The 25,181-nt window shown below is 42.7% G+C and overlaps 1 protein-coding gene across 5 annotated transcripts in view; it reads right to left on the bottom strand.

Moving 5' to 3' along the window:
• Positions 1-25,181, bottom strand: part of COPRS (coordinator of PRMT5 and differentiation stimulator) — a 168,149-nt gene that overhangs the window by 116,683 nt on the left and 26,285 nt on the right. The window contains exon 4 of one of the 5 annotated variants that reach the window (XM_061377338.1): positions 10,378-10,699. The exons of the other annotated variants lie outside the window; for them this stretch is intronic. Within the exon in view, the coding sequence (XP_061233322.1) occupies positions 10,521-10,699 (179 nt within the window). The 3' untranslated portion in view covers positions 10,378-10,520. Of the gene's footprint in view, positions 1-10,377; positions 10,700-25,181 lie in introns of those variants that run through there. 5 annotated transcript variants of the gene reach the window in all.

Below are 25,181 nucleotides of genomic sequence, written 5' to 3'. Positions count from 1 at the left end.
CACAGGAGCTTGGATACAATGATATAATGACACATGGTGGTCATAACATTTATGATCTTATCAGTCCAACTCACTTATGTCTCTTAATCACTGCTAAGTCCAACTTGCACAACTTTCCTTGCTCAGGCACAGGGAAAACAAGGTGGTATGTATTAAGCCTCGCTCATGCCAATAAAAATGTACTACAGGAATGAATGTATTTATTAACTCTCAGCAGTGATGCCAACAGTTTTGGCTCAACTAGTTTCCTGGCTTTCGGACACAGGGTCACAAATCTCTAAGAATGTTGAATCTTGCCCTAGAATAAGGAAATTTCTGAAGCCTGAGCTAGAGCTGGCTGCCACAGGGGACACAAAGCAAAGCCCAGGCGCCCCTGAAACAGTACAATAGCTTTTTCAACATTCAAACAGAACAATTTAAACATTTGCAAGAGCTGCAATGTTTAAGGCTGGCTGCAGGATGGTATACATCAGCTCTTTGCACTAACATGCAGTTAGATGCAAAGAAAGGAGCCAGCCAGAGCCCTCTGCCTCAGCCTGAAAGGAGAGGCTACTCTTGAAAGCCCCAGTGATCCAAGCCCTTTCAGGAGCAAGACAAGCATGGGACTGGCTGTAAGGCAAGAGAAAGAGTGTGTCTATACGGCTGGCAACCAAACTCACAAATGCAAAATTATTTATTATTTACCAGAACCCATTACTTCCTGATTGGCAAAAGCTACAAATTTCATCCTTTTAGCATTTTATTAGGGATTCAGAAATTACCATAGCAGGATGGCAAGAAGTGCTTCTCACTGCCTAGAAAACAGCAGATGTGGGCAGAAACAATTATCTGTTATGTGTTAGTCCCAGCCATGAGCATCTCACAACTGTAAGAGTCTTGTCATTAATTCCAAACACCCCCATATACCCTGTGCCCTTCTCTGCATGCCTGAACTATTCTGTCCTTCACACCAGGACAGGACATACTTTTTCACTTGATTGCATATTCAGTGCCTAGTGCAGTAAGAGGCAGATAACTCCCCAGAGACTCATGCTGAAATCCAGAAACACATTTAGCATTTAACATGGCCAATCCCCCAGTGTCACAGGCAACCTGAGCATCTTGAATATGTTCACACAATCATAGTGCTGCTACATCACTGAAAATAACTCACTTTGGAGCCCCAAATGTGGCCTGAAGAATCTCTTCTGAAAATGGGTCTTGAAATCTCAAATCCCTACAATGTTACTGAGAAAGTAAATACATTATTAGATTCAGAAGTAAGAGACTACATATGGCTGCAGAAGGGAATTAGCCAGTAGGTTTACGCAGGAGTATTTGGAGGGAGATTCAGCACATGCTCTAAACGGAATTTGCCAAACAAGATTTATGGAGGCTCCTGCTCTGCTTCCGAACTGGTCCTCCCTCCTTGCCAAAACCTAGAAGAACCAGAGGCACCTTTCTCCTAATGCAGGCAAGAGCTGCACTTGGGAATTCACTAACCCCACCAGAGGACCCATCCTATCCAGCCCTAAAGGGCAGGATTAGCCAATGAATTTGGATGGTAATCATTTGGATTCACATTTCATTTACACATCTCCATCAGCTCCAAATGAGGCACCCTTTCCCCAGTCTGAGCATACTCTGGCTGCAGAAGCAGTAAGGTTGCTATTTCTCCAAGAAGCAAAAAATTTCATTTCTAAAGCAAGATCCAGAGATCCTGAACATTTCTTCACGTGCTGAAATCCCTGCTGTTAGTGCTGAAATTCAACCTATCCGAGTTTGCATTTAAGGAGACCATCAACAGCCTGTGGTTAAATCCTCAAGGGGAGATAAGGCACCTGAACACCTGTGAATGCAGGATTTATAGGCTTTCAGCAGAATCTCTTTCTGCCCACAGTACTTAACACGAACATGAGCTGTGTGGAAAGCCCCGGAACAGCCACCCCTCAGTTTTCCCAACAAACAGCTTTCTCCTTTTGTCCTCCCTACCTACATGGGAGGTTTTCAGCCATAATGTTAGTTCTGAGTTAGTAACAACTGATTTTGGACAAAAAGCAATGTTAGCTAGGAGAAAAAATATCTAAATAAAAAATTGTACACAGTTAGGCTAAGCTGTGACATCACCAGTGATACGAGGCAGCATTAAATGTACTTGGCCCAGCTAATGAACTGCAGGCTACTCTTGCAGACATGGATAATCTTTACATAACTAAATGGTAAATCACTGGCATTAATTCTTTGATTTGAGTGTTAGTGAGTTTCCAGAGGAAACAGAGAAGAGGATGTTGCAAGCACATCAGCAGCATGGTTCAGAAACTGGCTGTCTGGAGTGGTTTTAAGCAGTTTTGCAATTAGGCGAGAGGATACCCTCTTACATGCAGACTTAGTGCACAGTGGTTGAGAAATAACACGTCCTAGAAACAGAGGTTCAACCTAGTGCAGACAGATGGAGAGAGAGAGCCCACACCGCTGCTCCCTTCTAAAGAGGAAACAGCAGAATTTAGATCATGTACCCAGGGAGCTCCTCTGTGTGCCTGCAGTTGAACAACGTGCCTGACCCTGCTTAACACAGCATCTAATCACTACTGCGTGGTGCAATACCCTCCAGACACATTGACCCCCACAATACTGTTGTAAGGTGGAAAATACATTCATAGCAATTTTACAGATATTAAAGGGAAGAATCAAGAGATTAATTGACTTGCCAGAAGTCATATAAGAAAGCTGCAGAATAGCAGAAACCAAACACGTTTTCAACACTTCAGATCAATGTCAAGAGTTTGTACTTCAGAGTTACTCTGGGAAAGATGTCTTGGCTATGGCTATAAAATTGTTTCCTTATCATAATAACTGATTCGTTTGTACAAGGATGATGCATGTGCAAGATGCGTCCATAAACCATGGTGAGCTTATTGCATTTCCAATCACAGACTCCAAACATTCCAGAGTTAAAAATAAAAGTATCATTTAGCTCTACAGTGCATGGTTTTTGTTATAGAAAAAGTTAGCTTCTTCAAACAAGAGCAGAACTAATAATTCTGGGTTTATCATTCGTACACAAGGTGTTTCTAAGGGCGCATTTGGCCCCAGAACAGCTCTGGATGAGGCAGCAGCACAACACATCCTTGCTGGCAAATGGACCTCAGCACGTTTCAGAGCTAGAGAAACATAAATCTCCTTCAGTGCGAGTGCCTGGACTCTTCTCCAGGTCTGTTACAAAGCAGATAACAAGTGGGGTCACTGAAGAGTGCACAAGAAAAGTTTGTATGGGGCTGGAATACGTCAAGCTTTACAGTGAGACACAAGCTTTAAGATTTGTACTTCCAGCGCACTTGAAGTCTTCTAGAAGCATCAACCAAGGGAAAAACAGTAAGGAAAAGATTCTGCAACAGCCTCCACACTTCAGAAAGCACAAGGCTGGGTGGGCAGAGGCACACACAGCTGCACCTGCATCCACTAACTAGCTCCCAGAGCTGCTGGACACCACTGTCCTATGGCCAAACCACCTACTGTGTGCCCCTTCCTCCTCACTATGTCTTTTGCTCTTCTCCAGGAAGGATCCACACAAGCATGAAAGAAAGCAAAGAGTGGCTCAGAAAGGAAACACAGAAGTGAAACTCTGGTGATTCCCAGCTTTGCATCACACTGTTTCAGACCATTCCTGAAACAGGATCCCAAGAAGAAAACAGCCATCTCAAACCCAGGCAGGATTTTAAAACCTCACTGCAACCCATGCAAATTTCCAGAAAAAGATGAATCTGCTTTACATTGCCATACTTTTTAGTTAAAGTTAGTTGAAGCAAACTGAATGTGGTCCCTAGTACATATTATCTGACCAGTGTCCCAGCACTATTTATTACTTTTCAAGACACGCAGTGGGTATGATATCATCGTGAAGAGCTCTTTTCTTTCCACATCTGAAATTCCTGTACAGGGCGGATCTTTGGAAAAGAAAGTAACGGTGAGAAGCAAAATACTTGTCAGAGGGAAGAGAATCACACACACACTACTAAACCTGCTTTTATGAGAGCAAACTTTCTTCTACAAGGAAATATTCACAGCTCTGGAAAAGGAAACACACTTATCAGATCAGTGCTGTTTGCAAAGGAAATGAAAAATGGCAATGTTTATCACTGAAAGTGTTTTTAATGAGCTTAATTGCTGTATTTTAGTCTTGAAGGAAGAGTACAAGTACTTAGAAAAACAAGCAGTATAACAGATTATGAGATCTATTAATTCCCCTTGAACCACTTTGTACTAATATGTATTCTTTCACCAGCTTTGCCCATCCTGTTTTATGGCATGTGGGATAACTCAGTCTGGCACAGGAAGGAAACATGCCTTTTGCCAAATACACAAGTGAGCTCTTAGTACCTGTGTCACCTCCCTAAGAGACCAGTAAAGCTCATGACTGAATCAGCAGCTGCTCACTGCCAGCTTCCTCACTGCTTAACTTTCCAGTGGGATTCCTGAATGACAGTCTCTGAAGACAGCACAGCATGATCCCATTCTCCTGCTTCTGCAGCTAGAACTTAAGGGCTGTGTGCAGGTAACAGTGCAGAAGCCAAGTTTGAAACCAGTTAAAGACAGCGAGTTAGAACAAGAATCTGGGAGTGTAACAATTTCATTAATCATCTTCATTATCTTGGCATACATCAGGAACTCATTAGCAAAACTAAGAGCTAAGCAAAGGGGTATGAATGCTCAAAAACCTGCAATTAAAAGAGGACAACACACACCCAAGGGAAGATCAAATAAACACTAATCTGTTAAAAAGGAAAGAAGAATACAGACTATTGGAGAATAGGTCCTTATCACAAGTATGCAGCACACCGCCAGATCCTTCTGCCTCCGCTGCACCCAAACATGTTTCACTGCTCCCCATAGACTTAAAGGCAGGGCTGGAGCTTGAGTGCTTTGAGAATCATGTATGTGGAGAGGCAGAGACCGACCATAAGGTAGGGTCAGTCTAAAGCAAACAGTAAGCATCAAGAGATTGCAGCTGGGTCAACCTGTAGTGGGGTCACCATCAGGTCCAGGACCTCAGCACATTTCCAGGTTGCTAATACACCCTTGAATACTTACTGCTCTCTACAATAAATGCACTTAAAAACTGAAGAGCAAGGCCAGCCCCTGCTGCCACTCAGTGTGAATGACAGCTGGAGACACATATAAGGAATCTCAAACAGGATTTTCTGGAAAAGAGGTTCCCAGACAAGCATTAGGGGGTAAAAAAAGAATAAATATCAGTCTCTCTTCTATGGTATGTAAAATCCTGCAAATTTGGCCTCGGCAGAAAGCCAAGTGCTTGGGGATTTTGTTTGTTTTTTCAAGATGTAGTTTAAAACACTGTTATCGCTTAAATTTCACTAATAGAAACCTGGGCTTAGCACCCAGGCCTGTCTGGGTTTACATGGAAAAACTGAGACTGGAAGGAACACTGAGCCATTGGTAGTCCCAAGGCATTCCAATGGCAGACACTGAACTCTGGGCAGGCCATGTTGTTGTGGAAACACCAGGGACAGTTTTGGCTGAGCTGCATTGGCACATGCTACAGTCTGACATTCCTAAACATTGCAAAAATGTCCTTTGCATGCCAAGTGACTTGTGTTGCAAAGGCTTTTGAAAGCCCATAGCGAGGACCCTTGTTACCTCCAACATAACAGTACAACTGGGGACAAGAAAGGTGCCTCCCTCTGACACACTGCAGTAAGGATGGAAGGGGGTATTCCCAGCCACACCAGCTGAGACACAAGGCAGCCTCACATACTGGCATTTCAAGCACAGAACAACAACTGACTTTTGGGAAATAACAGGCAGAGTTCCCATTAACTTTGAAGTGGGGAGAGCAGGCACCCCTCAGAGTATGTTCCTTAACCACCACTGAGAAGTGCGCCTTCTAGGAAAAGCTTGGGAGAACTGGCTGGGTTATTTCTGATTCAGATGAAGTCAGACCTACAAAGAGAAAGTAAAATAGAAAAGGACATCTAAATCAGCTTATATGTTAAAGCTAACAAAAAAGAAAGAAAGAAAAACTCTCATCCTGTCTCCTCTTCCAAGTACCCAGTAAGTGAGTGAAATGCGTAAACATTTCAGATCTAACCTCATATTTAAACTCATACCAGTTTACAGCACCTTGGGGGTATATAAAATGGCCTAAATATGAGTATAAATAATTATGTGTAATCAAGATTTCAGGCTCCCTTTGCCTGAAGTGGAAAAAACCCATATTCATTCCAAATCCAAATTCATTTTGGAAATGAATTTTCATGAGTGATCAGCGTATCTGCTAATCAACATATCTACAGTCTAGCCCCATAGCACGAGTGCCAAGAACAGACGGTACGGATGATACAATCTGCATGTTCATTGAATTGATCAGTTTGATGGATACCCTGTGCCCTGGGCAGATAATTAAATGTGATTGATTGGGGTTGGAATGGACCATGCTGAAAACCATTTCAAAAATGTTTCTTCTCCAAACCAATAGCTGAAAACAGTGCCCACAGTCTTCTCATTTCAAGGTTATTCTGCTCAGAGAGCCACAGGAAGATCTGTGGGTCATGATTGCGGACATGAACGCCTGAAGATGCAGTTGCAGAGCATCTTGCAGTGACAACAACAGTGCCTCTCACCACTGACTGACCCCTGACAGATGCTGCCAAGACAAACCCACATGAGATACTCATAACTTGGGTCCTGGAACAACTTTGCCTTGCCTGTTTTAATAAATCTGTGGGAGTTTCAGAACACAATAGGTAAGTAAAGCAGTACAGACCTTTCCTGCTGCACCAGCCCATCTCCCTCAGCTCCTTGCCTGGAAGGTTCAGTTACTGCATCTTAAACTACCACACACCCTTCAGTCTTCTAGCCTATACCACTGGCAGAGAAGCATTTACAAGGAGATGAGGCTGTAAAAAAGGGCCTGGACGTGCCTTAGTTTCCCCAAGAGCGTTACAAGAGTGATACCCTGCAGTAGGTAGGCAGCCCTCATCTGTCAAAGCCCTGCACAAGCAATTCCTCCATCCATTAGCTTACTGGAACTTCCAGCCCATGAAAGCACACAAGTGTTTTGCACAAGTAGGAAGATTGAGAAGACTAAGTAAGGAAGCAGGCAGACAGATATTCATAACATGCTTTAACTACAGTCAAAGCTTACACCCAAAGAACTTTCTACAGCCTCACCAGAGAGAAAAAGGCCAAAACCCTAACATATGACAACATTTCAAGTAACTAACCTAGTTAGTTACTGTAGATCCTTTGCACTCTTAGCACCCAGCATCTGTAACTGCGTATGTGAAAACCAGCACATAGAAACAGGGATTATTTTTCCCATGACATTTCAAACTAAGGTAAAGGTTGAATACTGCTTGCAAATTCCCACTGGATGAACCCATCTGTCTGCAATCTTCGGGCTGGAAACAGCAGCACTGTGGCATTAAAAGGAAAAGAATAGCCGGTACTAGAAGACTACAGAAGTAAGTGAACACATTATTTAAAACTAGAAATGGAAGGGCAACATCTACTGGCCCAATTCCTGTATCTGCCTGCTCCCTAGAAGTCCTTTTACTGTGAACTTTGACACCAGTAACTCTCACACCAGACTGAGTGCTGAGGTACATGATCTGTAACGGGTGCTCAGATTTGGCTCTTGCTGCTTGGCTTGTTACAGCAAGTATTGAAACGTGACAAAACTTCTTTCTGGCTCCTCATTCTCAACCACTGACCTCAGACCTTGTAACATATTTGCTATATAAAGTCACCCTTTATTCAGTAGCAAGGATTAGCTGCTACAGCTAAAACCTGTGTGCCCTGACGTCAGACCTGACTGCAGAGCCACTGAACTGGGCAACTAAGTATGTGTAGTCCCATTTACAACAGAGATCATTTAAACAAGCACTCTGGACTTAACCCCAAGCAGAAAGGAGGAACGGGCTCAGCACGTCCACCTCACTCCCTATTGCTCCACTATCACATCCTTAAGGGCACACCAAGGCAGCAGCACATACATCCTTTAAACTGATACTTCCAAGAACAGCTCTCCCTCAGACAACCCTGGCTCTCCACAGAATCTACTGCTAGCTTTTCCAGCAGCTTGCTGCTGCATAGCCACTTGGCACAGCCAAAGGAAAGTGCACTTTATCCTGCATCCGTCAGCATCAGCAACTAGCAGATTCCACATAAGGGCATGAAATCACACATATCAGGGACAAGGTACTCATAAGAAATGAGTGAGATTTAAGCAAGAATTTCCATCTTTGCACTTCTGCCCTGGGAGAATGGACTTGAGATGCTGCTCAGGAAGAGCAAAGATTTTTCCAGAACTGCCAAAGAAGCTTCGACAGAATTACAGCAATTTTTCCTCTCTGCACAGTTTTAAACACACTCACAACTGCTGTGAGCAGTGCTGAGCCTTCTGCAGCTCATCTGAGCTCTCATTCACATCAGGAATCTCTGCAGAGAAATGTAAACTCACATCTGCACGAAGGGAGAAGCTCAAATAAAGCAGCAACACCTTGAGCTGAAGTAGAAGTTTTCAGAGGCCAAGGTCACGTTCAGACAGCAAACTGGACAAGCGCTGGGCTCTGGGTCAGTGCTTGGGTTGCACTCCTGAGCTTTGATGCCAAAGGCAGTGTCTGGAGCTGCCCATTCCCCTGGACTATGTCTCAGCCTGTGGAACAGGTCTTGACACTGCTCTGAGAATCAAATACATTTTTGCTGGGAAGTTCTTAATGCTCAGACAGAAACCAGCTCTTTTTTAAACAGCGGACAATTACTAGAACAGTACAAAAGCCAACAGGTAGTCCTCTGTGGCTTGTTTCTCCCTTCATACACAACAGGCACAAAACGATTCAAACACCTTATTAAGTTCACATATTTGCAAAGGTGTCTGTGTCTGAATGCACACATATAAACATGGATACTGCTGCCTGCCTTTCCTTGCAATTCTCAGGCAATTCCACAAGTTCTTGAGCCCCCTTTGCCTAATCAGACTATATACAGCCAGCCCATTTCTGGCATAACAGATGCTCCTCATTTATCCTTCAACATCACACCTAGAAATTGTCCCAGTTGGATGCCAGGGTCCCTAGTTTGGAGCACTGCCTGTTGGAAGAGGGATGGCCATGGAGCGAGCTCCAGAGCCACTCTGCCACTCAAAACAATGTCAACAACTAAAAAGGAAACCTAAAAAGATCACATCAGAAACTGCTGCTCACTCACACATGCTGCAGAGAGAGCACAAAGCTGCAACCACTCAGCAAGGCTGGAAATGCAGGCAGAGGAAGAGAAGAACCAAAAATAGTTTATTAGTGAATCAGAGACATAGAAGGAGTGACAGTGAGCAATGGAACAGCACGTGGAGGAGCCCTACTGGAAACTAAATGCACACATTATCATGTACAGAACACAGAAGCGAGACTGAAATAGAGCTACTCCAAAACAAGTATTTCTGTGAATAGAAACATTTTCACATCATTTTCTTCCTACTGAGCCCACATGATTCTTTTTGTATTTGCTCTATGTAACTGTTCTAGCAAATAAGGTTGAGTAGGAATGTTGTAAACGAGAGCATTTTAATCCTATGTTGGCATATACTCAAAGAATTCACATGCAAAAGCATTTTCAATGAAATCCTAGCAGCTGCATTCATCCAACCCACAAAGAGAAACAACCTCAGACATGTAAAGTGAAGCAGCATATTGTCTGCATTTAAAATACAATATTGCCAACTCCAGCCATTCATATGTCATCAGTGAAAACCTCTGCTTTCCATTTTTCTCATGGAAGCTGATATTAATGAAATTAAAAGAAGACACTCAGCAAATAGTGAGGAACGGATAGATGTGGTAGTGGCCAAAAACTTGTGTCTTTTCCCAGCAATTATACCAGCTGGTCCAATAAAAGATATTACCTCTCCCAGCAGCACATACCACCCTAGCTAGGTAGGTGGAGGAAAGAATGAATTAGCCTGAAAGATGTGCTAGAAAGATCCTTATGTAGAAAAGGCAGACAAGTTTAGCAACAGCTGGAGCCTAGTTACTGGAAAATAAATGTAGATCTTAGAGGAGATATTCCTTGAAACTGAGTCACTTTCCCAGTAGCTGATCCCAGTGGTCTTTAGAGTATGTGGCAATATGAGGAACTGATGGCACATCATCTTTAAAATACATCCGTGGCACCCAGGCAGTAAAAGCTGGATACGCTTGTGCAGCCATATCTCATATAATGAATGTAAAGAAAACCTTTAATAAGCCATTTGCAGGGTCTTTAATGGGGGAATCAAAATGAAAACATTGATTTGCTTTACAAGGAATCACTGAATTACGCTCTAGTCTCAAGATACCGAGGTGCAGTAATTAAACAGAGATTTCTAGACCTGCAGCAATCCCATCTGGGAAAGGTTTATGTTAAATGAACTGAGAGCAGGTGCATTGCTCAGCCTATTCTAAAGCAGAGAGCTGATACAGAGGTATGGAAAACACAGGCCCCTCTGTGGGATAAAGTCTGATTAACAAGGACATGAAAACCAGCAAAGTTCAGCCTAAGCTTTCTCCCAGATCTGGCTCTTTTGGAGTGTCTCTATCACTCACATCCAGCCCACACCCAAGCTGAGGCTCTCTGGGAGTCACTCTCACCTCTTTGGGGAACAGAAACCAAGAGGTTTCTCTGTCTGAAAGCAGCCCAAGCCTTCCTGTGCATGTTGCCAGTGGAATCCCTGGAAAAGGAGCAGAGTTTGTTTTCATTTTCTCAGATGATTTGGTTCCACATTTAACAGAAGTAGTGGAGACTTTAAAATATGAAGTGAGTCATATACTGCAGGTTTTATTTGCTTCTGCATTTTTATATATAAATAGTAAAAAAAAAAGCAATTTTTACTGTTTATTTCTCAACACAGATAAGGGAGTTGCCATGGCTACCAGGCTCCAGTGCCACGGCTGAGAAGGGCAAAACAAGGGAACCAGACTGAAGTTTGAAATATTCAGGTTGCTGTGCCCGAACCTCACACCATGTATGTTATGATAGGAACAGGGCACTGAAATCAGTCAGACTGGGAAAAAATAAACCAACACTGAAAACAAAACAAGGAAAAGGAGTCTGAGGTGTGTGAGCCATGCACCTAACTTTGGATTCAAACTATTTTTAAGTGCACAGAACATCTCAGTAGGACCTGAGCAGCCCTGGATTAAAGGGCAGAGAATAATGTTACATTTGTATTAGGAGAAGAAACTCCGAGAACACTGTTACTTTACTACTGAAAAGAATCATTTTAACACTTTTATGCCAACACAGACATGGCATCACACTGCAGATGGTTTATGCAGGAAGAAGTAAACGGCCATCTGCCCCCTCCAAGTACATGAGGAGTCAAAGTTCAACCTTTCCACTACAGAATCACAGCAGCCTCTCCAGCACATACACATGTCCACCTTGCCATCAGGTCCTGCCACCTCCACCACACTGTGAGGCCAAGGGGCATCCAACACATTCCAGTCCCAAAAACCTTTGGCATCAGCTCCAGTTGGTCACCTCTGAGTGCACATCAGCTACTGTATTCATATATAAGTATTTATAACAGGTCATTCATCCACAGAATGGAAGCAATAGTACTTTGGTATATACCCACTTGGAAATGGAACCGTAATGGTTTTTAGCAGAGTTTTTCCAACCTTCTCTAGTCCAGAAGAGAGTTCTATTGTCTTCAAAAAAGGAAATGTGATGTTTCATAAACTTGATTTTCTGATATCCTGAAGGTCTTTAGCCAGATATTTGAACTATTTTGTTGATACAGTAAAAGGACTAGCTACTAAGAACAGGCAAAAATATACTTCAAAAGTTGAGCAAAGGAGGTGTTAAATAAAGGCTCCAGAAGAATATGATTCATTTTATATTGATACACACATTGTTCACAAAAATGCAGTCTCATTTAAATAGTGTAATATATTTGGAGGAGGAAAACATTATCTGGCTGCACAGAATGATGCACTTTTCAATTCACTGTCATATGAGCAAGCTGACTGTGGGGATAATTTATTGAGAAAAATAGGCAATTCATGCTTATACAACTGGGACTTTGGTATTTAAATCATAAATGTAACTGGGGGGCTCCAGTTCTTCGAAATTACCTTTTCTTCTATCCCCTCCCCCCCAGTTCCTCCAGTATCACCTTATATTCCCTTACTACTCCTATCAAGTATTTAGGATGCATTTGCCCATCTGGTGACAGGCCCCATTGTGGCCACATCTGAACTCTGCTCAGAGGCACTGGGGAAGGTTCTTTCATAGGAGCTGCCTCCTAATTTGTCTCATTCTGAATTTTCTCATTACTTTCAATCACATGAGCAAAGAACAACGAAATGCCCCCTTGGCAATGCCAGCAGCATCAGCAAATCTGAACAATCCTCTGTTTGTGTGCTCTTCAATCTCATGATGGCCTCCGGGTGTTTGACTCAAGGGCTTTATATTTGTTGGAAACACTGTAATGCCAGAAGCATCATCTTTGTGGAAGGGTTCGAGTATGACTTGTTTCCAAAAGCATCAGGAAAGATCTCTCTGAAAGATGAGGGGACAGCGGTTTTATAGCTTTAAATTTTAAACAGCCCTAATTATACCGGCAAAACATCTCTTTCTGTCCCTCACTGATTTATCCCCACTTGCCACTCAGCCCCAGACCCATGAATTGCTCAAGAACTGCATCCTGTGCAATGAAGCATTTTTTCCTCCAGCTGCTAAAGCAGCACCTTGTGCAGAGATGTGACAGCTCAAAGTGTGCATGTTATTTTAATGAAATATCATGATAGCTCATTAGAGAAAGATGGCACCGGAATTGTGGAGTCTCTCCTGTTCCCATGCTATGTATACAAATGAAGGCTCACTTTCTTCCAAGAGGTACAAGCAGAGTTCAGCTGAGACAGATGTGTGCTGCATCAATTGTTCTAAGAACCCTCTCTGACAGACAGCCTCCAGCACAAGGCTCTGATTACCACAGCTAGACCCAGCTTATGGGTCACTTGGGAATTATGATTAGACCATATACATTTTTCTTAGAAGGCAGAAAAACAGGATAGGATGAGTAAGTTTTGGCTCAATAGAAACTGCTTTTTTTCCCCCCCTTTCCTCAGGATGGAGATGCTCAAGTTTCTAATGAATAATACTGTGTAAACGGCTGGATGGAAGAAGGGGGGAGCGACAAACCCCAGCACACAAGAAAAGCAAACCATGCCTACCCGTAAACTCCATTCTGTAATGCTTTCTGGTAAACAACATGAGGACTGACTTAGCAGAATGAGACATACACGAGCAGCACCTGAGGAACCCACAGCTCAACCAGAAAGAAGGCAGGAGATGTGCAAACCCTCTATCTACAAGTTTTGAGCATTCAAGTCCTGGTAGTTGGCAACTCTGTTGTCCCAGTTCCCTTTGCTGCTCTGGAGAGCTTCTCCAGGAGGGGCACCTCGGGAATAAGAGCCTGGATTGCCAGGGCTGAAGGGACTGTGAGCTCACAGGGAGCCACCCTCCTACACTGTCACCTCTGCAGATGTGCAACCAGGCTAATGAGGAATGTATGGTGAGGATGCACTCTGCTCCTCTGCACCACATCAGCATGCCCCTGGGTTCTGCTTTGGTCTCATTACTGATCAGCCACCCCAGTTTAGGAATAAAATTCAAAGTGAGAAAGTATAGATCGAGACCTTCATGCCTTGAGTCTGCATAAAACAGGGAAAACAATCTCTGCTGCTGCCCTGTGAGGCATTCTCTACCTATAATGGTCTTTGAGACTTTCCTTAGCTGAAGAAACTGCAGAGTTTAGTTATCATCTTGTAAGCATCACAGGAGGCAGGAGAGGACATACACATTGCTTTTGTTCTTTGCTATAATACCAACTTCGTGTGTGACTGTAACAACTCATCGGTCTCTCCTGGACCTCATTTTCCAGTTCACTTTTAAAAAGCCTGTGGTTTCTGCACAGACAGGTAAGATCAAATGATCCAGGTCTTTGCCATTATAAAGTTCTCCAACTCTGTTTTATATCAGCAAAGAATTTGGCTCAGCATTTCTGCTGAAATAGTTCATCGCTGTTTCAAACAAAATAGTGGAAAATGGAGAGAGAAGCTGGGAGTGTAAGAAGACCCATAATTTAAATACTAGCTGTTTAAAAGTTAAAAGCCTGGCATGACTGACACAGTTAAACCCTTTGGCCAAGGAGTTGCTGAGGAAAAGCCATCAGAACAATAAGAAAATGGCTTGACAGGAGAAAATACCAGCCAAAGTGCCTGAAGTAAGTTGTGCCTTCTAGCAGTCCCTTGACCATCTGTTTCCACCCTGAACAGAATGAAGGAAAAGGCTGAAGGGGAAAGAACATCTTAGTTATTCACCAGATCTACCATAAGAGATGTAACTGAACAGAAGATAAATCACACAGATCAAGAAAAGCATTTGACAGAAGGTTCACTCTGGAATACTTTGATATACTCTGCCATGCCAAGGAAAATCATGAACATCCTCCAGGCTTCCTATCAAGATGTAGCACGTGCAGTTCCACAAACAGAGGTTGGAGCAATTGGGTGAGGTGATCCTGTGCCAGCCTGACACTGCCCAATGGCCCCCAAGGAGGCAGAGCAGGTTTTTGTAACCTGCCACTTCCCAGTTAGGCAAGACTGGGATGGAGAGCACCAACCATTTATTTTTGGGTGCAATCCAGTCATTTGTGGAAGAATCTCTTTCTGGCTTTGATTTGGACTGCACTTTCCCGATGCATCTACTTAATACACCCTCCGCTTCCCAGCAAATGATTGCACAGTACTTCATTGAATGCTAACAAAAAAAGTCCTGCTTTACTAAGCTATTAAAAGTTGCCAATATTTGCTCAGAAATTACATACTTAAAAATGTAGCTAATTGTTTTTCTAGCGACATATTAAAACAAGGACTTCGCTGAACTGATACATCAAAAGGTTTGTTTCAGGAAAAAGAACCACAGAGGGGAGTTGAACCCCAGCAGTTTTATTTGCTTGTTTGAAGACTGAGTTAACAACAAAAAAAAAAAGATCCAAAACCCCAAACTTCTCCACATCCACATAGCTCAGGATGCTGAGTCAGGAGGGTTGAATAAAAGTGGCCTTCAGGATGAGCTCTAGCTCACCTCTCTGCCAAAACCCTTTAAATTACTCCTCACTGCACCTGTGGCTCTCCAGTTTTCTCAGCCTCTTCACACCACACAGCTAGGAAAATGATGTCTTTACCCCATGGCAAATGCCACACAGATGTGAGGCACAGAAAGATGAAACAACTCACCTACAGTCACACAAGAGCTGTGCCTCAGGATACAAAACCAAACTCAGGGTCCCTGTGCCAATGGGTACTTGACATAAGGCTTATTCTTAGAAAGGGGCTGAGTTCCAGCTCCTCACAGGCACTTCACACAAAACAGAAAGCGTACTTGAGAGGACACCTTGGAGATAAAAGGGTACTGCTGGTGTTAGCTAAGCCTTACATACATTTTTATATACACTCCAGTGATCACATTAACTGTGCTTCCTAATTCCCAATGTATGGCATCTCTGATATACCTTGTCTTAAGAGCTGAATTGAAGATTGTAAATAAATGGCTCTTTTGGAATATCCTGAATAAACCTTTGGCAGTTGATTCTTCAATAGGATCTTCCTAAATTAGATATTAATAATAATATGAATACCTAATTAAAAAAAAATTAATTCAGGATTCAAAACCAGCCACTAAAAATCCTTATGATTAGGATTTATGACTGTCAATTTCCATCTTCATTATTACAGAATCTCTTATTTCCATTCTTTTTATTATAAAGCATTATCAAATTCAAAAATATATTTGCTGTTAATATCTGGACTTTGACACAGCCCCACAAAAAGCCACCAGCATCATAAGAAGGGACAGTGCAAACAGTAACGGTGCCCTCCTCCTCTTCCTCCTCCTCAGAGCCATGCACTTCCACTGCCACAGGGAGGAATTCCTGAGAGCATCCTTCTGAGTTAAGGTATATACATAAATCAATGAACTATAAACCCGTTTAAAAGAAACTGAGTCTGCCTACATAAATAGAGGTTATAAAATACCAATTCCAAAAGACTCTTTATTCTGTTAATCCTGTAATGCATTTTCTTCTATTTTATTTTTTTTGTTTGCCTCACTTGCTTTTTTTTCCACCCATATTTTAAGGCAATTTCATGACAAGTAAATCCAGGCAATAAATATTTCTGTTGAGTCTGATCTGTGAATTATCAACTCTAATGACACACTGACACAGCGCGTTCCTCCTGCCACGCGAGATTTATCACAGGCAACCAGAGCACCTCTGAGCAGGAAGAGTCATCTACCAGCTCTGATTTATGTGGCTGGAAAGGGAACAGACACATTGGGAAGCTGCAAAGCTGCAGTTCCATTCTGTCTTCTGCTGGGCGTGTTTGATCAAATCGGAGCCTGCAAACCAAGCTCTCTCCAGCTCTCTGTGCTTGAGAGGGGAGAGAGCTGGTTTTGTGGGAATGATCTAGCTCGGGAAAAATGCAGAGGTTAGCACACCCCTGTGTAAAACACATTGCAGGCATTACTTGGCAGTGCTGCCTGCAGGTCAAGCCTCTGCTCATGTCAGCGATCTTGGCTCTTTTGGAGGTAGCTCAGCAGGATGATGGAAAAAACCATAGATCCCTCCTTGGTGAATCCTCCCCTCACCCTCTGGCCATCAGCAGTAGCACCAGTACAGTTGGATGGTACTGCTCACCTGGGCTGGAACATCAGTTAATGCTAGTTTTAATCACAGTTTTAGTGAAATAAGAGATTTGTTCAAAGTTTCTTTGGTACCTCCCAAAAAGTCATAAGGGAAGAAAGAAGAAATAAAAGTGCTACTAATCAGGGGAAAAGTAAGGGCAGATGGAGGCAGGTTAAAATGACTTGGTTAAGTGGCTGATTAGAACTGAAAATAAATCATATTAACATGCTATGAGCACAAACAGTGTGCCTTGATACACTGTACCTACCACTTTCAGCTCAGTGCACCTCAACAGTAATGCACATCCACATGTTGCAACATCACCTCTTTCAAAGACCATTAAGTATGCCAGTGAGCATGGCACTGGCTCTGAGAAACTACTGTACAGAGGTAAGGCATGGCCCCCTGCCTCAGAGGAGATGGGGAAAGGCAAAAAAAAAAAAGAGAGAAGAAAATAAAAAGGAACCAAAAATAGGACCAAGATTCAAGCAAGAACACTGCTGTAGCGAACCACAAGGTTGCTGTGATGCTTCATGCTGCAGTGAAGACGCGTTTAACCCCAGACAAAACCAGGACTCAAGATTCTGCTGCCCCATAAAGAGATCCTGGACTGAAAACAACGTTTCTGATGTACTGGCAGCGCTGGGACGGGGCATGCAGCCGAGTTCTCCTTCTGCCCACCGGAGGGCAGAGCCGCTCACACATGTCAGAGATGTGACACAAGCACGTTTTTACAGGGTATCAAGTTTAACTCCGGTACAGATACCCTTACAAACAGCTTCGGTTAGAGGGATCAACTCTTGTCTTTCTAAATACATTTCAGACAGCTGAAGGAACAAACACACAACTCAGTTCTTAGGAGAGGTCTCCAAAAGAGAATTAAATTGAACTGCAGCTGCAGCCTCATAGCCAGGATTAGGAAATTCCAAGACCAGATGACTGAGGTGGCAATGAGATGGCAGGAAGATTATTTACCCAGGAGAGCAAGAAAAGACTATTTACACAATGGTTTTAGGGTTCTTCTTAAGCATAATCATACAGGCTTTAGTTAAAAGAAAAGGCACACACAGAACTTCCCCACACTATCGTTAGGACTGCAGAAAATGGAATTTAACTTCGCTACACCAGGAATGAAGTTACTGAGACTTGTTTGCATAGAGATGGAACGGTCACAGTCCCTGCATACACAAATCTTCAACTAATGAGCTAACGTAGGTCAGGTGTTGCCATTTTAATTCTTCACTAGGTGTGCAGCTTGCTACTGTATAGAAATCACAGGCTAAATGCACTTCTCACGGACCACACTGATTTCAGCTCACGTTATTCCCATTACTGATGGAATGGAGAGGACTCTGACTACAAACCATATGTATACCTCTGCTTTTCATGCTTCTATTCTTTATTCTCATATCTACTTGACTTTAAAAGATTTTATACTTTTCACTCCATTTGGTCCCTCAGTTTGAACTCAGATATGCACCATGCAGACCAGCACATAAATACAGGACATGAATCTTCCTCTAGCCGAAAGAAAAGCACATCCTTTTTACAGAGCACTTACATTGGTTTATATTATTTTCATAAAGCAGATCCAAGTTCTGCATTTGGCACACATTATTCAGCAGCCAACAGAAGAAATAAATCAATATAGCTGTGGAGGCCTCAGCAGCTGGCCAGAGTAGCTCTGTGTGCAAACATGCAGCTGTGTGCATTGCAAACATGCAAATGTGCATACAGCAAGCAGGTTTAAATCCAACCACGTCAGCTTAAAATACCTCAGGTATCAGAACTGAACCAAGCCCTCTGTTGTGGAGCATTTCAAGGAAGCCAAACATTTATTTGGCAGCTCCACTTTCTCTCCTTGGGACTTTCCACCTGCCAGGCTTTGAGGTTCCTTCTGCATTTTATCTGAACACAGGTTTCTCTTCTACTCCAAAGTCGAAGGAAGCTGCCCAGGAATTAGCACCTCCTGGAGCCAGGCTGTTAAATGAGGTGAGGTAACCCCTGCCAAGCCTTGCTACAGAGAAAGCAGAAGTGAAATACAGCACAGGAAAGAAGCTCCAGACTTCCTGAAGGTCTCTCTCTCTCTGTGTCATGTAAGGACAGGTGGAAGAAGAGACCTTCTTTGCTCACACATTCCCTTGAAAGGCCAATCCCCATCATGCTGCTAGAGGCTCTTTGCCTTTCTCCAACACATCCAACTTACTGCAGATCAGAACTACAATGTACTATGCTGGGAATTAAACAGAAATAGGAAAGGGTAGAGGGAATTAAGAACCAGTTCGCACTGGCACTGAGGTACATTCGATAATCCTAGCCAGGAAACACACCAGCCAGGTTCTCCTCAGGACTGATGCTGCTCAGACGGTCACTGATAACTTCAGGCAAAAGGAGATGATGGCATCTTCTTTTCCCCTGTATCAGCTGCTAGGTACAACTCTCTCCCCTGTCGGCATGATAGCTCAGGACATTATGAAAAAGGAATACTGTTTAAGCAAGGTCCTCTCTCTTCCAAGCCCACCATATCTCAGCCAACGGACAAAACAATGCATAGAGCCAGATAAAGTTAGCAATAAGCAATGCTAAATTGCTCCTGAAGGTATCTGAGTTTGAGCCAACGTCCACAGAAGTATCACAGTATGTTAGAGATTGGAAGGGACCTCAAAAGATCATCTAGTCCAATCCCCCTGCCGGAGCAGGAACACCTAGATAAAGTTACACAGGAACATGTCCAGGCGGGTTTTGAATGTCTCCAAAGAAGGAGACACTGTGAAATGTGGTTCTTTAGTAAGTGTTGGATGGGAGTTGTATGGTTCATCACTCATTACTACCTTAAATGGAATGGGATGATAATTCCAAACTAGGAGCCTTGGGGATATGATGCTTTACATGGAGACAGAAGATGCAACATTACAGGCATGATTTAACATTACTTTTACAGGCAGGTGTTAACCAGCAGCAAACCTACTGAAGTCAGTGAACTTAAGCCAGTGTAAAACCTGCACAAGTGAGAGAAGAGACAGGGTCAACATTAAATGGAGATAGCAGAGGCAGGAGTTTGGAGAATGGCCCATGGAAAAATGTTCACACATACTTTGCACACATCGTTGCCATGATTAATTTCTTGTACATGCATGAAGTACTCAAAAAGTGGGCTTGAATTTGCTAACTCCAGCAGTATGAGAATAGACTCTCACAGCAGATCTTCAGCTGGAGTAAATCAACATAACCCTATTGAAACCAAAGGAGCTACATCAATTTATAGCACCAAAAGATCCGGTTTGGAGGCATTCAAAAACTGTGTATGGAAAATAACCCCCCCCCCCCAAAAAAAAAAGAAAAACCCACAAAAAACCAGGAGGAACCACTGCAGGGAATGTGCTTTTCTATCCTATAAGGCAACTTTGGTTTTCTTTCTCTAAAGATGTATTTATTCATCCTACTCCTCTGGGAGCTGCTCACAAAGCTTTCTTACGTTGCTGTCCATTTAGTGTCAGGTTTCACTCCCATCACCATTCAGTTTGGGGGCTCCCTTGCTGATTAAGAGACTTACGGTAATCCAGTAACAGCCCAGATGCTAGACACTGCCTCTCTAGGTAGCTATTTAAGGCCTGGTAATATGAAACCTTTTATTTAAACCCCCATCATCTTCCAAAATACAACTTTTGAGATGTAACTTACAGTGCTTTCAAATTACTGAAAGCAGCAGGTGGGCTATAAGGAAGCAATCTGTTATAAACATGATGCTGTTTCCATAATGGTAGCTGTTTAATCCCTACAGTGGTTAATGGCCAGCACACTGGAGAAGAGTGCAGATAAATTTATGAATTTCAAATATGGGTTTTGTAACAGAATTCTGGCATCCAAGCAGAGTAATGTGATATATGGAACCAACTACTCCAATTATGCCTCAACCTTTCACCTAGAGCCTGAAAGATAGATTTTAGGTTATTCATAACCTAAAGATGTTCAGCAGCCTAATCTTCAGATTGGAAATACCCTGAATCCCTGGGGTCAATTTAGCTTTCCATCTTTTCAGCGTATAATAGGGGAACTGAGACTCGAAGGCATTTCTGAGGGTGAAAGCTCTGCCAAAGGTACAGGAAGTGCATCTTAGATAATACAAATCAAGAGGTTCTATGTTGCTTACAGATATCCATAGCTTGGTGGCACACCAAAGTCCTGACAGTCCCCTTCCAAACAACTCTGAGAGCTATTTTCTGTTAATGTATTTGAATCTTCAGCAACAGCCTCTGCATGTGGTGCTGGGCAGCGAGATGTGCTCCTCCCCTCTTCAAGGCAAGAGGATCTTTCTGACTTCCACTAGTGATTCTGAGAGTTCTTCTGAACCCTCCCATCCTCACAAACATCACCCACTAAAAGGAAGAATTGTGAGGCACTTGAGAGCTTTCAGGCCACAATAAACATTTCCAACTGCCTTCTTGCATTATTATAATAATGATGATAAATTCTTGCAATATGCAGTGCCCAAAACCCCACAAATGTTCCATCCCCAAGACACGTATGAAAAGAAAGCAGGTCATTAAAACAATCTTAACGGATCTTTGAGAGTCTCTGTACTGGAACTGTGGATGGAAATGTAATAAAACAAACAGCAACCCAAGTTGGTTCACACAGCAAACCTAGTAGAAAATTAGCATTAACACTGACACTGGAAGCTTTGTTCTCTTGCAGGGGGGTCAGTAAACATCCGAGCAATGAGTCTGAGCTGTACTGATAACGCAGCACTGAGGACCAACACTGCACAGGGAATAGCACAGGCTCTGTTTATGAAGCCTGGATTGAGGACTGAACCAGGACTTTGTGGTGTGCATCGTAAAAAATCCAAATGTGCAGAAGAGGAAGCAACCCCACAAAGAGAACAAGAGAAAGCTTGAAAGCGATGTCCTTTCTAAATGAACTGGAAAGAAAATGCACTTACCGCTTTGACAGCAAATCACAAGGTAATTGTTTCTTCCCACAGACATTATTGTAACATAGACAAAAACTGGTCACCATTAAACAAAGTTTACTCAGTGGCATTTTTACTGTTCTGCTGATGGGCCAGTTAAGAAAACACTGAATAAATTATGAAACAATAGAAGGAAGATGGCTCTTTATAAGCAGCGCTCGATATAACAATTTTAAAAGGCAATAACACAAGTTTATTGAATTTGGCAGGGCTTATAAATCCTAACTCCCATTACTGAGCTGCAACTTAAAAAGAAGTATTCTTCAATTTATCATTGGAAATTTCAAGTTTAAGTGGTCCCAGTGCAAAATGAACCTTACTCACATGCTCAAATGTTTCCATGCACAAACCACAGGTCAAACATCTGGCTAAATGCTGTACTCCACCGCAGCCTGTCCTGCATATGTAAGCACGTGTGGGACACTGGTCTCTACATATCCAGCTGACCAAATATCTATCTCATTTGAGCTCTCATTGACAGCGCTGGTTTGTTGGGTTTGTTTGTTTGTTTTGGGGTTTGGTTTTTCGATTGAGTCTTTAGAATTCGGATCCTCTTGAGCAGCCTTCTCGGATAATTTGGTGTGGCCAAAAGCTCCAAAGGAGTGCCAGCGCATGTCAGTCAGGATGCCCATGAGTACACCTAGATGGTTTAATGGCAGTTGAATAACCAAAGGATGTCTGGGGAAACCAATGCTGTTGCAGGAACCTAAGCTCTTGCCTACATCCTGTTTCTGGTATTCAGTGATCTCATTCTGTGCTGTAATGCTCCTAATGGGCTAACAAGTACATCCTCCGCCTCCAAAGATCATGAGATCCGTAGAGTACTGATGTGCAGCAAGGAACACCTGAGACAAAATACATCTGGCCACAGGGCAGAACTGTGGAACTAAGTCTGGAGGATTTCAAAGGGAAGGAAGTTCTTTTCCCCTTTTCCTTCATACAAGCATGCTAATAAGAAGCTCCTCTGAACAGACAAGTCTCTTCCAGCATACTTTCTTATAGGTAGGTCCAATTCAATAGGAACAGAACAAGGCTGGATCATTTAACAGTTATTTGAAGGCAGTAACAACTCTTAAAAAGCAGCTTAACCACCAGTGGGAGCTGCTGGAAAAGCAGCTGCTCCAAGCCTCAAACGCCAAACTATGACTAGAAGTAAATTACTCCTAAATTTGCCAAAGAAGCCTTAAGGTTTCTATTTCACTTTTATTCTATGGAGGATACATGGCTAAGCACCAGCTTTAGATGAAAAGACACAAATATTTTGTAGTAACAAATTCACATCATCCTGCCATATTTTCCTGTTCATTTCTGTTTTGAATTTGCAGCTGAAAAGATGCAATAAAAATCCAAGTTGCAATGAATGTGAATAAGATCTTCTCACAGAACATTACCTTGAGAAGTACTTAACCAGGGAAGGGCTTGAACCAAAGACCAACAGGAACTGATGAAAAATAATCTGCACATCTTCAAGAGTTTCTGAATCAATCCAATGAAAGCTCTAATTGCTCCCAGTTTTATATACATAGCTTTATGCATCTGCAGGGAGGATAAACTGTGTTTTCACTGTGACAGAATGACTGATAAATGGGGACTTTTACAGGGACTAGGCTGTGACATCTATTTTTAAATCTAAAAAAGGCTTTCCAGGGTTCTGTACTCTGGACCTGCCTTGACTGCAATGCAACACCATTTAAAGAGGGACAAGAATACCCACCAGAGACAAACCTGTTCCTCCAGACACAAACAGTTAAATTAGAAGCCTGAAGCTCCTCATTTCTAGCAGAAGGTGAGTGCTGTAGTGATGGCTCTTGGGCTGTCCTGGCTTCTGAACACCAGCTCTCAGTTAAGAGCTTGCTTTCAGTACAAGCAATAATATTTGGACAGCTCCAATAGAGCAGGATTTACCGCTTTGCTTCCACAGCTCCTCTCTAGAATGAGAGCTTTCGAAATACTAATGAGTTTTTAAGCCTCCTTTTCTTGGTGAGGCACTGAGACAGTAACAGCTTTGCTCAAAGTCAAGTGGGAGGAAAGTGATATTCCTCCAGGTCACAGTGCAAACCCAAAAGAGGCTAAGAGCTGCATTCAGATCATGATTCTCAGCTCTGATCCAGGAGCCACTGAAGTCGATGCAAGTCTCTCTGCTGACTTTAATGGGCAACAGACCAGGATGCTTTGGCCTTAACCCATGGGTTAATCCTTGGCACAAGCCTGAAGGTAAGTAATTGTAGAGCAACTACACTTCTTACAAAGCAGCACATCCCAACAACAGCCAAATGTGCTTCACGTGCAATGGGAACGTGCAGGGCTCTAAAAAGCACAGTTCTCATTGTTATAACATTGCTGAAACCCTTAGAAAGTACCGTGTGCTGATTTGAAAAATAACCTCCTTGTGCACATTTCATGTCACAGCCCTTTGTTATTATAGGGTCATGTATTGCCCAGCATCCACAAGCTCTGGTGGTGGTTTGGTTTGCCAGACAAGAGCAAGCAAAGGACACTGCATCCCTGCCATCTTCTCAACTCAAAGTCAGGCAGACTGACAAGGATTGCAAGTTTTTATATGAAACCAGATGAAATTATGGTGTAAACTGTGAAGATGAAGACTTTGCTCTAAACTTTCTTTTTATTTCAAAAGAAATATCTCCTGCAAAAAGCTTGGAACAACTCTGCACCTAAGAGCCCAGCTGTATTTGGATTCAAGGTAATCACATTAGCCCAGAAACCGGCTGCGTGCTCACAAAATCTTTGTGAGCAAAGAAATGTGCTGTAACTAACGCATTCTGAGCCATCGTTGGATTAAATGCAAAAAGAACATGAGCCTTGATGCATCCTGAACATGAAAAAAAAAGGATTCCTAGAAGTTGCACTTTACAGGACATATCACACACCGCTGACATCCTCAGGTGCTCTGCCAGAGCCAAGATTAATAGCCCATTTTAAAGCCTGAAAATGTTTAACTGAACTGAACTGCTAGTGCTGATGGCTCAGCTCCCTCCTGTTCCACTGAGATCAATGAATTTGAAAGCATTTGGCATCTCGCATGATGGGTGAGCTTTGCTGTAGCTACCAAATCTTGATTAGTCCAAAACAGAACTTTGAACACAATTTTGGAAGAACGTAGAGGAAAATGTGAGCTGTCATAGAAGAGAAGTAAACCTTCTCCCTGCCAGTTGCATTAAATCTCTCTTCAGTGTCCCCATCCCCCCGTGACCTTAAAGGAAAATAATGAAAATAAATAAATTAATAATAATAATAACAACAACAAACAACAACAGCTTACTGGACAAGCCGCAGCCACCCAACAGTGTGTTTCTGACCAGCCATGTGCAGTCTCCTGGGAATTTCAACAAACCTCATAAACAAAACCAGGTGGGAAACTGGTTTCATTTATTTTCATTTTACAGAGACGTTCAGACTGAAATGGAGTTGTTTACAAAACGGCAGGACCTCGAGGAGCCACGAGAGAAGCCCGTGTCAATCTGAAAC

This window comes from Neopsephotus bourkii, unplaced genomic scaffold (assembly GCF_033783945.1).
Source record: "Neopsephotus bourkii isolate Nb327-2 ecotype Australia unplaced genomic scaffold, CSIRO-AGI_Nbou_v1 NB_1749, whole genome shotgun sequence".
Lineage (NCBI taxonomy): Eukaryota > Metazoa > Chordata > Aves > Psittaciformes > Psittacidae > Neopsephotus > Neopsephotus bourkii.
The sequence above is the reverse complement of the archived record's forward strand: the minus strand, read 5'-3'. Positions and strand labels throughout refer to the sequence as shown.